At 36.8% G+C, this 14,100-nt stretch overlaps 1 protein-coding gene and 1 long non-coding RNA gene across 6 annotated transcripts in view; both read left to right on the top strand.

Moving 5' to 3' along the window:
* LOC138403373 (uncharacterized) overlaps nt 1–14,100 on the top strand; it is a 606,611-nt gene that overhangs the window by 6,814 nt on the left and 585,697 nt on the right. The gene's annotated exons all lie outside the window — the stretch shown is intronic.
* Nucleotides 1–14,100, top strand: part of Pgant9 (polypeptide N-acetylgalactosaminyltransferase 9) — a 194,613-nt gene that overhangs the window by 175,485 nt on the left and 5,028 nt on the right. For 4 of the 5 annotated variants that reach the window (XM_069503625.1, XM_069503627.1, XM_034975936.2 and 1 more), the window contains 8 exons: nt 5,800–5,856; nt 6,936–7,561; nt 9,158–9,202; nt 10,273–10,465; nt 11,258–11,427; nt 11,987–12,151; nt 13,036–13,499; nt 13,634–13,816. In XM_069503625.1, coding sequence (XP_069359726.1) covers nt 7,327–7,561; nt 9,158–9,202; nt 10,273–10,465; nt 11,258–11,427; nt 11,987–12,151; nt 13,036–13,499; nt 13,634–13,816 — 1,455 coding nt within the window. In that variant the 5' untranslated portion in view covers nt 5,800–5,856; nt 6,936–7,326. The remainder of the gene's footprint in view (nt 1–5,799; nt 5,857–6,935; nt 7,562–9,157; nt 9,203–10,272; nt 10,466–11,257; nt 11,428–11,986; nt 12,152–13,035; nt 13,500–13,633; nt 13,817–14,100) is intronic. The other variant, XM_069503626.1, reaches the window with a different exon arrangement.

The following is a 14,100-nucleotide window of genomic DNA, read 5'->3' as shown; positions in this document are numbered from 1 at the left end:
GCTGAAGTGGCAATGGGCAGAGCACATAGTTCGTACAGCTGATAGACGTTGGGGTCCCAAGGTGCTGGAATGGCGACCTCGCACCAGAAGACGCAGCGTTGAAGACCGCGTCCACTAGGTGGACGGACGACATCAGACGAGTCGCAGGGAGCCGCTGGATCCAGGCGGCACAAGACCGTGGCGTGTGGAAGTTTCTACAAGAGACCTATGTCCAGCAGTGGACGTCTATTGGTTGATGATGATGATGATGATATCTACGCAAATTTGTTTTTTCAAATTATAATCGGAATCAGAGTCCAAGACGTAGCATGAGTGACAGAAGCTGTGAAGCTACAAGAAATAAATTTTGAGTAATTAGTGCAAAAATACAGCTAAGGTAGGTACTTGGCACCGTTGACACTTGCATTCCACGCGGGATTTGTTCAATAAATAGATTAGCATATTAACATTTTCAATAAAAGAAATTAATAAGAAATTAATCTTCATTCTTGATCGTTTAGTACCCACGTAAGCAATAAGCGAATGGAAAGCCACTAATGTAAGTACAAACTAAATACAGTTGACAATTAGATAAATTAATCGGCTTACCAGTCGGAAAATCGATAGCTCTTAGGTAGTGAACTAATGGAATTACACGATTCCGACCCGCACGGCCAATTACCGGGGATTCTACGGGCGCGCTGATATATGGGCAACATTAGCTGAACCAGGTAGGTACGGGCGGGCAATGAGATCATTTGTACATTGTTGGGTTCATGGTGGAAATTATCACGAATCATAGATTTATGTAACACTAGCTGATGCCCGCGGCTTCGCCCGCGTGGTTTTAGGTTTTTGAAAATCCCGTGGGAACTCTTTGATTTTCCGTGATAAAAAGTAGCCTACGTCACTTTCCAGGTCCTTATGCAAAAAATCCGTTGCACCGTTTCGACGTGATTGAAGGACAAACCAACAAACCAACACACTTTCGCATATTTTATAATAAGGTCAGGGTCGCATTTATAATTAACCTGAGGTAGAATTTTGGACAAGAAGACATCTCGAAGCTTCCTGAACCGCCCAGCAGATTAGGATTCAACGGCTGAACTCTTTCTCGAAGTTAGACCTACCCAAAAATAAGTTTAATAAACCAAAACCATAGTACAAAAGCAAATGTGAATTATTTATTATAAGTCAACGTTTACCAGTAGATTTAGAGGGTGGAGTTTGAGTTGAAGCGTATGATAGAACTTTTAAGTAGTTAAATATTTAACCTATTAAGAGCTGTTTAAAACTTTTAATTGTAACATTCGCACGGAGCTGCCTAAGCGGAGAGTAATGTAAATATTTTGCCAAGCTAAGTGTCGCTCTGACATCATAATTAATCGAGTTGCTCGACAACTCTTTAGCTGGTTTTTAATAATATATTAGCGTAATAATATATTAAAACCTGTAAAACACCCGCGAGACGCGCTTGCGGCAAAAACAATGCTTTTATAACTTTATAGAGAGAGAGCCAACGCGTGCCAGACCTTCGTTATTTTATAAAAGCTGATAGTTTCTCTGAGTATCGTCCCCAACACAACACAGGAAGGAACGATCAACTACTATTAAGTTTGGATCATGGTGTCTTGGGAGATAACAGGTTTAACAATTTATTAAAGTTTAAGGGCGTCTGGCAGGGGGTTACCACGATACTGTGTATGACGTGATTTTAATACTATTTCGAAGAAAATATTTAAAAATATAATACTTTGTACTTTGACGTAAGATTTTTTACACCTTTATTACCTGTTATCTCCCAAAGCCGCCATGATCCAAACTTCATAGTAGCTGATCGTTCCTCCTTGTGTTGCGGAAAATACGCAGAGAAACTTTCAGCTTTTATAAAATAACGAAGCTCTGGCATGCGCTGGCTCTTAGTCCAATATAACTTCTCGTCGTGTTCACAAAAGTTGTTGAATACTTTATTGCTTTTGTATTAATTACCTACACGAGTTACGCGTCGACATCGTGTTCTGATGTATTAATATGTGTTATAAAATATTATGTAATTTAATATTCCATTGAAGTGCTGGAACTCATATTACACGTTCATGTTATTAAATCGTTTTACGAATTTTCTGCGGTAATAAGCGCTTTATTATTTGGCTTTTACTTGAGACTTTTTATGTTCGTAAAATTATATTTTTGTGCGTAGGCTTTGACTTATTATAATATTGGCTCCTAGAGTGCGAAAATAATGTATATAATAATATTTTTTCATACAAGTTTATTATAATATATATACATATTATAATTATACTAATCCTATTATATTCTAAATAATATCTGTCCCGGCTTTACTCACGTGTTTAGTCGACGTTAGCCCGACTAGTTTCGAACCCATACTGGGTCCTTTTTCAAGGGAGTCCGTTCACGCACGTGCCGCGGTTTTGACTGGGTGCCCGTATGGGTTCGAAACTAGTCGGGCTAACGTCGACTAAACACGTGAGTAAAGCCGGACAGATATTATTTAGAATGGAAATCACTCAAGGTAGTTTAAACGCTAAAATAATATTATAAATAATATGAAGGTTTGAAAGTGTGTTAGTCCTTCACGCAACAATGTCTGAACCGATTTGGCTGAAATTTAGAATCGAAATTGTTTTAATTAAATTTTATTAATTTTCTGATACAGGTGTAATTACATAATAGTACAATGGTCTGTGGTCTAGCTGTACCACGTCAAGCTGGCATACAAATGCATTTGTCCTAAACGTAGTATATACTAAATACAAAATTAAAAATCGAAGTAAAATTTTCGGTTAATTGAAATAATATGAAGTTATTAAAGGGATTGACAAGGATTGAGTTAACACACAGGCTACTTTTTATCTTAGAAAATCAAAGAGTTCTCGTGAGATTATTAAAAAATTTATATCCACGCGGACGAAGTTGCGGGCGTCATTCAGTATGATATATTTTATTAATAATACTGGATAACAGACATGCCTTGATACTCTCATGATCTAAATAGGTATATGAAAGGAAAAGGTGACTGACTGACTAACTGACTGATTTATCAACGCACAGCTCAAACTACTAGATGGATCGGGCTGAAATTTGGCATGCGTCAGCTATTATGACGTAAGCATCCGCGAAGAAAGGATTTTTGAAAATTGAACCCTTAAGGGGGTGAAATACGGGTTTGAAATTTGTGTAGTCTACGCGGATGAAGTCGCGAGCTAGTATTATCTAAAATTAGACTTCCAGAATCTCAAATATCGAAAGAAAGGTCCGAGGACAGCTGGAATTCAATTATTTCAGTTATTCCTTTATGAAAATAATTATGTTCAATCTAAAGTTCGATGCGTACAGAGAATATTAGTCAGCCTTAAAAGGTCTCTGAGGGATAGAGGCAAATAACCACATCGACATAAGTTATGGAGAACGGAATGAAGTCCTTTCAGTTACTAATGGGCGAAGGGGTCAGGAAGGAAGATTGAAAATGTGAATATCCCGTTGAAAACTTACATAAAAGAGCTTAGTGTGATAATAGGATTAAACAGAGATCACTTCGGTTTCTGTAAATTAGATTTTTTTTCTGTAATTCTCTCTGTCTGCGTCATGTTCCCCATTACTGAGGGTCATGACCATTGGTGGAAACCAAGGATCCTTTTGTGAACGATGTTGGGTCATTTCCCTCGGTTTTTTGCAGCATACAGAGCTACGTGGTCCTTGCTGTCAAGAGCAGTGCATATTTGATCAGACCAACGCCAAGTCCCCAAGATCTCTTACTGTCCACTTTGCCAGAAATCACAGTCGTTTCAAATTTGTCTCTCTCCCTTCTGGCAACGTGGCCAAAATAATCGATGATCCTCTGAAGTCAGCTGGTTATATAGCCTTTTCGTTATTTTACCTATTGATTTGTAATTGCTAAATGTAAAATAAACGCTTAGTGAGAGTGAAAAAAATGATGTAGGGGAGATTGAAATTGTGCTGCGTTTTCTAACATAGTGGCACTGAGTTTATAAATTTACGTTATTTATAACCAATGAATTCTGAATTGTAAATATCGCGCTCGCGAGAAACTTTCGGTTGTTATTTTAATGAGATAGTTAGTCACAGTGTAATGCAGATAGATACGCGGGTGGTTCTTTACCCCTTCATTAATAATAATAATATACTTCTACTACGGTGCCAGAGTGGGAACTGTACTTTACAACAATAATATCAAGAGAGCGAAGTTTACCAACTTCATTGCGCATTAACTTCTGTTGCGGATGAATTTTAAATTAGGTTTCCCTTGGGACCAATTTCATGTTCTTCTAGTAAAAGTATTTTAACCAGTTTTTTTGTTCTTGTACTTTATACTTGAAATGTTACAATTTTAAATAATTTAGGTACAAACAGCAAATTAAAGTGGCGTATGTCAAAGATCTTTTCATGGGCCATTGATGAAGTCAACAGTCGCTAATGGGCTTAATTTTTACAAAAACGCCAATGAAATTTATCCAATCGCCGGCGCACTAGTGAGCACAGATCTCCTTTTAGAATAAGAAGGGTATAAGTTCACCATACTAGCCAGATATGGATTGGTAGACTTAACACATCTTTATTTGGAACTCTCAGGCCGTAGGAAAACATCGTAAGGGAACCAGGTAGGCCCCTGGTTTACTTACCATGTTTTCCTTTATGGTACGATTACACCTAACGATTACAGTGGCGAGTCAGTGTCCTCGGCCGAGTACTCGGTTGGTATAAACACTTACGAGTGCTCGGCGCAATTTCGAAATACGTATAAACGGCCACCACAGCACTGTCTCGGCCGAGTGACATTTTACTGTCTCGCTTCACTACTCGGTAGGTGTAAACAGCCCATCACCGTTAAAGCAAGCAATATTTAATTGCTTAAAACGGACATAACTCCGAAAATTTAGTGGTCGAGAACGAACCGTAGACGCCCTGAATAGGAAGCAGACGTCTTAGCTAGCTATAAAATAAAATAAAATAAAATAAAATCTAAATAAGGTCAAGAAGATTACAAAATTCAGCACGTTTTAAGCGTTTACCATATTATAGGTCCACGAAGGAATCGAATAAGCTTCTGGAAACGTGTCTGAACAGTTTTAATCGTATATGTTTGCGGTGTTGTGTCTGTAGTATATATCTCCTGGTCCCGGACATCGTATGGAATTCTAATGGGGTCGTTAAGCACCGTAGCGTTTACACCTTTGCGAGGACGGAAATGTAGAATTATATACCCTATACATTTTCTTTAATGGATATGAATGTGTGTCTGTTGTTATTTTTGTATTTTCTGTTTATTACTGCTCCGTTTTAAAATTACAAAATTTAAATTTTCTTTTCCTTTTTCTCCTTCTCGTGCCTCTTCACTATTGGAGGTTAACCATCATCTCGTCATATAATTTCCGATTTTTCGCCAAACAGATTTTTTTTGGAAAGAAAACGTTTGGCCACACGGGGAACTTAAACTAATTGCCAATGACGTAATTATGTTATTTTCGTGTTCACCATTAAATTTATAATTTCACATTTTATTTATTTCGCCGTATCTGAAATTTCTTAGAAAATTTTACAAAGGTGTGCAATGTATTTTCCTATCTCGTCACCTTTAGAAAACGTTTTCTTAAAATAAACTGCCTCTTCTTAGATAGCCAGCTCTTCGATTCTTGTTATTTACGTTTCATTCGACGCCGTGAAGATTTTTATCAAATTTATGGCTGATATCTCGGCTTTGGACTTAGTATTTGAATTGGAAATATTTCGATTGTTTCTAATTTGATGAGATATTTACGTCACGTTTCTTTGTTTCAGATTCCAGAGTTTGGTGACCACTGACCACGTTACGTCAAAAACATAAATTACTGAATTGTAAGTTTTTTCTTAAAGCTATTCTTATAGCACAAATTATGCCCGAGTGGAATGTTGCTGTTGTTGAAATGCTGCCAGTATCGTTACTGGCTGCATTTCCGCGCTGGATAGCCAGGCTGATCCTTCGCGCAAAAAATGAGCCCTTATGTCACCGGATGAAGCTTATAACCGCGGTGAAATGTCTCGTATTTTTTTTAGCACTAAGGGCGTTTGTGCACTCATCCGTGATTTTAAGGATCCGTAAAAAAATACGCATCGAATGTACGTATTTGTATGACGGCCACTTCGAAGAATTACGGATACGAACCGAATACGGATGAGTGCACAAAGGCCCTAAGACTCCACGGCCCCAGGGTCTCCACGGCAAATGAAATAAAAACATTACTCTCGATAAAAGAGGCATATCTACCTCGTTACATTATGAATGACATTGTTAGTTACAATATGAATTATCATAGCCTTAAAATTAGATTATTAACTTTATTTTTTTAACTGATATTTCCAAAGCTAATACAAGTAATTTACGTTTTGAAATTATTAATGACTAGCTTATGCCCGCGACCTCGTCCGCGTGGACTACACAAATTTCAAACCCCTATTTCCCCGCCTTAGGGGTTGAATTTTCAAAAATCCTTTCTTAGCGGATGCCTACGTCATAATAGCTATCTGCATGCCAAATTTCAGCCCGATCCGTCCAGTAGTTTGAGCTGTGCGTTGATAGATCAGTCAGTCAGTCAGTCAGTCACCTTTTCCTTTTATATATTTAGATTGCTTCCAACTACCTTCGTCATATTTTGTTCTGGGAAAAATGTCCTACAGGTTTATTATAGCTCTATATAATAATGTTCCCGGTTTAAAACAAAAACATCAAGGCTTTATTACTTACGTCCAACGCTTTTCTCGTTGTTTCGCTTTGGATTTGTTTATTATTTTTTGTTTAACTAGAGAGTATTGTGTTCCGTTGAGTTCAAAGCAAAGTTAGCTACTTTATGCTGAATAATACTTTTTAATTAATTAACTGATATCCCCCCCGTGGCGTACAGGATTTGCATTTAATTAACATTTATTTTCATTTACAGGATTTATGATATGGAAGAAGATTCAACGATAAGGAGTTTTAGCAATGAATCAAAAAACTAGAAAGAAAGTTATTAATCAAGGCCACGATAAGGCAATATTATAGCCCAGAATTCTGACATTGCCAAAGCATGTGAAAAAGATTCGGATATCTAGGAACATATCTTTAACAATATCACTCTCTTGAACTTCAACATATCTCATAATTTGATGCTAGTCGCCTATTTGTGATTATTATAGATAGTATACCTAAACATTTTTGCTCAAAAGTTATGTATTTCATTAATCTCTTAGACGATAATATAAATGTAATTCGTATATTGAAATAGATGAATGCATAGCTAAAATAACAAATTATAGAAAAATTAGAAGAATTAATTATCAAATAATAAAATGAAATACTACAGTATGTTCTTTTTGCGGAGAAGGACGTTAATATTGAAAGCTGTACTGATTCTGACAGCCTTATGGTTTATGGTAGCTTTGTTAACGACCAGCGGTGGAGCAAGAAACGCCATCGGTGCTCCGCCTATCGAATATGAAGATCCTGAAGCAAAGCCTCTAAAAATGGCTAAACCAACTTCAACGAAAAAGAAAAGCGAGTCGTATGGCAATAATTTGTCTGATGGTGAGCAAAATTTCCAAATTAAATTGCATGAGCTTTTCGATGTGGGCAAATTAGTCGCTGATGATATTATTCCAAATTTCATTTATTTTCATTTCATTTAAACATCTTTATTGCTAACTACAAAACTTATAACAAAGAAAAAAAAGAAAAAGAAAGAATACCTAATGCACGAATTTTGTTGCTAACAGATAATATTTTTTTACTCTACGTTTGTAAAATCATTGTTTAATGTTTGATCTGCTCTAGATAATTTAGATAACAATTGGCATTTCTTTTTTGTAAAATACAAACATAATTTGCAGCATGATCATTTTATGTTTATGTGGTTTTTGTACAAATATTTAATCACCGTACACCTTTTCCTCTATCTATGTAAGCTATGTCGCCTGCCACGAGTTTATGACCGCTGTAAATCACAGGCCCATTAGAGTTCCCCCGCTCGTATTGTCCCCAGTTCCTTAGAAACTCTCCGATTGTCTCTCCGCTTGCCCCCGCAATAGAAATGGTAATGAGGAGAGACGTTACAGATTCCAATGAATGTAAAACGAAACTATCCCAAGAGCTTAAAAATACTATTTCACTGCTACACGTTTTTTCGTCTCACTAATTTGTTTTCTTATTTTGATTTTTTAAATAATTGTTATCAAAGTGATCAAATTTCATTGTAACATTTTTGTTTGTAATCACTCCTAAATCTGTTTTGTTAATGTTTATAATTTTAAAATGTTAATTACTAGAAGTTGAATGATACTCAAACATGCACATATACTGGATACATTAAGATTCAAACTTATTGACGGTTGAGAAGTTAATCACAAGTCGCGTCGCAATTACCTACATAATATTATTATGTGTCACTGGTATATTATTTTCCGTCATTGTCTTTCCTTATCTGCGCAAATCTGCTCTGGCAGTTCACTTCTCAGTTGCCATAAAGATTTCATCAAACTGTATTTTCTGATAATCACTTTCTGTACAATAGTAGGGGAGCCCAAGATGCTAAATAGGGATTTACTCGAGCGTCGTGGGGACTTATTGGATTGTGAAGATTAGGTGCTAAAATGAAAAAAAAAAGGTTATATGATGTAACAACTTTCACTGGTGGGGAGAGCGCGTACAGGTTTTCAAAATTAAAATATAAATAAAAAAAAAACAAAGAAATACTCGAGCGCTTTAGATGTTAATAGTATAATACAGGTCGTTATGATATCGCAGCACCGCAATATATTATAATGTAAATTGTTTATAGAAGCACTATTATTATGTATTAAGAAGTAGACGGAATGACACACTTTTTAAACCTTCGTGGTTTTTTGCTGTCTAAATTGGATTCGTTAAACATTCTTTATGTTGGTAATTTAAAAAAAAAACCTACCTTCCCATCTATTTTGCTGCCATTAGTAAACAATAGCAAACCTTCGACCTTGTCTTAATCTGACGCGCTCGAGTAAATCCCAAAATCCCCTTTTGGGCTCCCCTACCACAATACTTTGTAATGTTGCGTATTTTGACGCCAGATATTTTCAATTCTCCAGTATATGTACTGTTGGTCGGTGTAGATGATAATGCATGATAATATTCCTTTATCCATCACAGCACCAACGCGAGTCGATTGGATGGGTCGGATCATGGGAAGAGAAGGTAATACTAATTGCTTTAATGCTTCATTTTGTACATTACCTATTATCTTTTATGTACATTCTGTTATTTATTTCTATACATATTTATATTTAAGACAAATAGATGTAAATAATAAATTAATATTGCCGTTGATTCTGATATCTTTCTGATTCTTTTAAAATTGCTAAAAAAGGACACTCAAAATGAATTTTGAATTTACAACTTTATATTTTCGTGCTATTCTACAAAAACGCTATGCTCAAAACTGGCACCTAAAGTAAGGTACGAGGTTGGACAGTTTTAAATGAAAATAAGCCTATCTGTTCTTTTCTTAATTCCATTGGTAAGAAAAAGTTGCGAATACTCTAAAATTTAGTTGCCATTAGAATCAGTACCATTGTTAAGTTTACTATTCTTGTAATAAAAATAAGCGACTAAAATGAGGACAAAACGAAGTTTATTGTGTTAAACGATCTACAAAGATTGAAGCGAATTCAATTAACTCATCGGTACTTTATCGATTAATGTCTTTCAGGGTAACATCAATGTAAGTGCTATCCGTAATTTAGAGTGAAACTTCAATTAATATTGCGGTATTCCCACGAGGCGAAGGGATATTATTAATCGCTAGTATTAGACCTATTTCACACGTATCGGACGTGACATGTTGACGGATTTCCGATTGAGATATGGGCCAGGCCAGGTGCTTAGATTTCAAAACCGTCGATAAGTTTAACTTGAAATGGAAAGATCTACTTAGTTGAAAAGTTACATTGAGATTTAAATGTTTATGTGGTACCTAAAGTTGGATTGTATAAAACCTAACTGTAAAGACTACATAGATTTTTTAAACAATCATCATTATCTTCATCATCAACATTATCAACCGATTTTCGACCGCTGGACATATTTGAAAAAAGCACCGCTGAGGCTTTTTGTTGGCTTTTCTCAGTAGAATCTTCATTCTAAGCCGGTGGTAAAGTCACAGACGTAGGCCAGCATAAGAGACACTAGCAGTTGTCCTACATCATATACATATACATCGAATAAATAAATTTTGATTTTGATATGAATGAAACTATTTCCCACAGGCCTCGGAGTAATCGCTGCCCCTGGATCAGACAACGCACCGGGAGAACTCGGCAAGCCAGTCGTGTTACCGGCGAACATGAGCGAGGATGCGAAGCTTGCGGTGTCGGAGGGGTGGAAGAAGAACGCTTTCAACCAGTATGCAAGCGACTTGATATCGATTAAGAGGAAACTACCCGACCCAAGGGACGAATGGTAAAATAATTGTTAATCATTTTGGTGTACTTGACCCGTGATAACCTAGTAGTTAAGACATCCACCTCCTATTCCGGAGGTCGAGAAATCTGAATGACTGCAAGTTCTCCATAATGTTCGGTGTAAATGGTATACGATAAATTTGAATGTTTCTCAATCATCAATGTCGTTTATGAATAACTAGCTGATGCCCGCGTGGATTTATGTTTTAAAAATCCCGTGAGAACTCTTTGATTTTCCGGGATAAAAAGTAGCCTATGTCCTTCCCCGGGACGCAATCTATCTCTGTACCAAATTTTGTCAAAATCGATTGAACGGTTAGGCCGTGAAAGGCTAGCAGACAGACAGACACACTTTTGCATTTATAATATTTGTATGGATATGGATGAACAGATCGGGATCATCTCACCTAAGCTATAGTTCGTGACAGGTCGACATGGCAATCCCCCCCCCACGACTCACCTCATACCCTGATTGCTATTTCGTTCTGTCGCGAACTATACGTTCCAAAAAGTTGACTAAGAGATAAATTCTATAATTCGTATTTAGTCTAGAAACTGGGGGAACCCAAACAAAATTGGGGAATATTTCTCGTTTACACTTAGGTATAGTTTTTGTATTTCACGAACGCTTGTGTTTAAGTCGTATCGGTATAAGTAAGGTAAAGTAAATGTGTGCGTTTGCGAGCGCTTGCTCGCGACCGATTGGTCAGACATGCACGCACACTTACGCGATGCCCGTGTAAACGACGTAACCACAAGTAAAGTTCATTCGTGATGAATATTTTGGCAGGTGTAAACAACCGGGCCGTTATTTAGAAGATCTCCCACAAACATCCGTCGTGATCTGCTTCCACAATGAGGCGTGGTCGGTACTGCTCAGGACCGTGCACTCGGTCATAGACAGATCACCGCCACACTTGATTAAAGAAATCATCCTTGTCGATGACTTTTCGGATATGCGTAAGTTTTAACTGATTTTGTTATGGAACAGTGCGTGATCGGTCTTATAGGTACACTAGATGATGCCCGCGACTTCGTCCGCGTGGATTTAGGTTTTTAAAAATCCCGTGGGAACTCTTTGATTTTCTATCTCTATACCAAATTTCATCAAAATCGGTTGAACGGATGGGCCGTGAAAAGCTAGCAGACAGACAGACAGACACACACACTTTCGCATTTATAATATTAGTATGGATTATAAAATAAAAAAAGCTTTTAACATATTTTACACACGTGCACACATACACACACACATACACTACTACCCCCTACTCCTAAAAGGAGGCTCTAACCTCTTTGTGTTACTTAACAGTAACTTAAGAAATATATCTTTCAAATATAAGTCCGGACTTATACACTATATTTAGTTTTAATTTACTTATTTTCAAGGCATTTGTTGTTATTCAGCTAAACACTACGATTTAAAGAAAGCTTTATTATTAGGAAAATGTTTTTTTTTCACTTTTGGGTAAAAAATTGTACCTACTGTTTGTTATTTATGGTTAAATCTTGTTTCCAGCACACCTGATGCAACAGCTAGACGATTACATGTCGTCTCTACCTAAAGTCAGGATAGTACGCGCCACTCGGAGAGAGGGCCTCATTAGAGCAAGGCTGCTCGGGGCCCGATATGTCACCGCTCCTGTGCTCACCTACCTTGACAGCCATTGCGAATGCACGGAGGGTGAGTGTGAATTTAATTATATTAAATTTTAATGATTGAAGATTTTAATGCAATGAGGAACTTTATAACTTTCCTAAAAAAAAATAAGATAGATTAAAGGGACTATAGTATGCGACAGGTCGACATGACAATCGGGGTATGAGGCCCCGCACACCCGCTCGTCACCCGCGCTATCCCGCATCGGGATAGCGCGGGGACTGTACGGATATGCGCGGCACCCCAACTCCCCACCCCGATTGCTATCTGTTGCGAACTAAACTCATATACTTGGTGAAATTTATTATATCTGAAGAATGAAGCGACGAAGTGTAATTACATGGCACCATCCATGCCATTCCATTGAAAATCTGTTTTTTTTGTCTTAAATCGGACTTTTGCGCTAAAGTTTATCGAAAGAGATAGAGTTTTAGAAATTCGAAACACTGCGGAAAATGTCACTTGGTATTGATATTACCTCACCTGGTTTTGATACTAGATTTTTTATTACTACGTATACCAGATGATCACGAATTCATTCTCTTGGATCATAAATCCAAGCAATTGTGAAGCTTTGAAAAATCCCGTCGGACTTTTTAATTTTTCGGGATAAAAGTAAGCATCGTTTTCCTTCACCCTTGGAAGAGTATAAACAGCGCCATTTTTGAGGCTCGTAAGGAACACGCCTTATAAAGTTCCTTATTATTTGCATGGGAAGCTGGAAGAAATCTCTGTTTAGAGATAAGCATTTCCAATGTAACTTAATTTATTATTACTTTGTAACTACAATTTTGGTACATGAAAAATAAAAATAAATAAATAAATGGACAGTGATGTGGTACTCTCAAAAGAATTAATAATGACTTTACGCTAACGAATAAGAGAATTTTATCTTAAACTATTTTCAGGTTGGCTGGAGCCCTTGTTAGATAGAATTGCTCGTAACAAAACGACAGTGGTGTGTCCAGTAATTGACGTTATCGACGACAATACCCTCGAGTACCACTACAGGGACTCTTCGTCAGTCAACGTCGGCGGTTTTGATTGGAATCTACAGTTCAATTGGCATCCCGTACCAGCTAACGAAAGGGCTCGACACAAACATACAGCGGAACCAGTTTGGTCGCCAACTATGGCTGGTGGTTTATTTGCAATTGACAAGGAATTCTTCGAACGACTGGGAACTTACGACAACGGCTTTGATATTTGGGGCGGAGAGAATTTGGAACTTTCATTCAAAACTTGGATGTGTGGAGGAACTTTGGAAATCGTACCGTGTTCACATGTCGGTCACATATTTAGGAAGAGATCCCCTTACAAATGGCGGACTGGTGTGAACGTTCTCAAGAAGAATTCTGTTAGATTGGCTGAGGTAATTAATGATCTGAACAAAACATTATATTGAATATGATAATTTATGATAATGTTTCCGTCACACTATTTTATAATTATTAAAAATCATGTAAGAAAATACATCAATGAAACTCTTCGCTTTCTTCTTTTAAGGTTTGGTTGGATGATTATGCCAAATATTATTATCAACGCGTTGGTAACGACAAAGGTGACTATGGTGACATAAGTAGTCGCAGATCGTTGAGAGAGAAACTTGAATGCAAATCGTTTGAGTGGTATTTAAAAAACATTTACCCAGAGTTGTTTATCCCAGGAGAGTCCGTCGCTCATGGCGAGGTTCGTATGACTCATTTTCATAATATAATTATTGTAATAATTATTTACATCGATCATTGAATTCATGCTCTGTTAGAATTTTTTTTATATCTTTGATCTTAATCCCTCATTTAAAGAAAATGAAAAGAAATAATTGATATCCTTTAAATGAATAAATTTTGTTTATTTAAATATTAACTTTGTGTTATAGTGTCTAATATACGTATGCACTTAATTACAATAAAATAATTAATTACAATCCAGTAGAGACATAAAAGTAGATCCATTACTTGGTGGAAAAATGT

The sequence above is a fragment of the Maniola hyperantus genome, chromosome 15 (genome assembly GCF_902806685.2).
Source record: "Maniola hyperantus chromosome 15, iAphHyp1.2, whole genome shotgun sequence".
Taxonomy (NCBI): Eukaryota; Metazoa; Arthropoda; class Insecta; order Lepidoptera; family Nymphalidae; genus Maniola; species Maniola hyperantus.
Note: the sequence above shows the minus strand (reverse complement) of the source record. Positions and strands in the feature narration are given on the sequence as shown.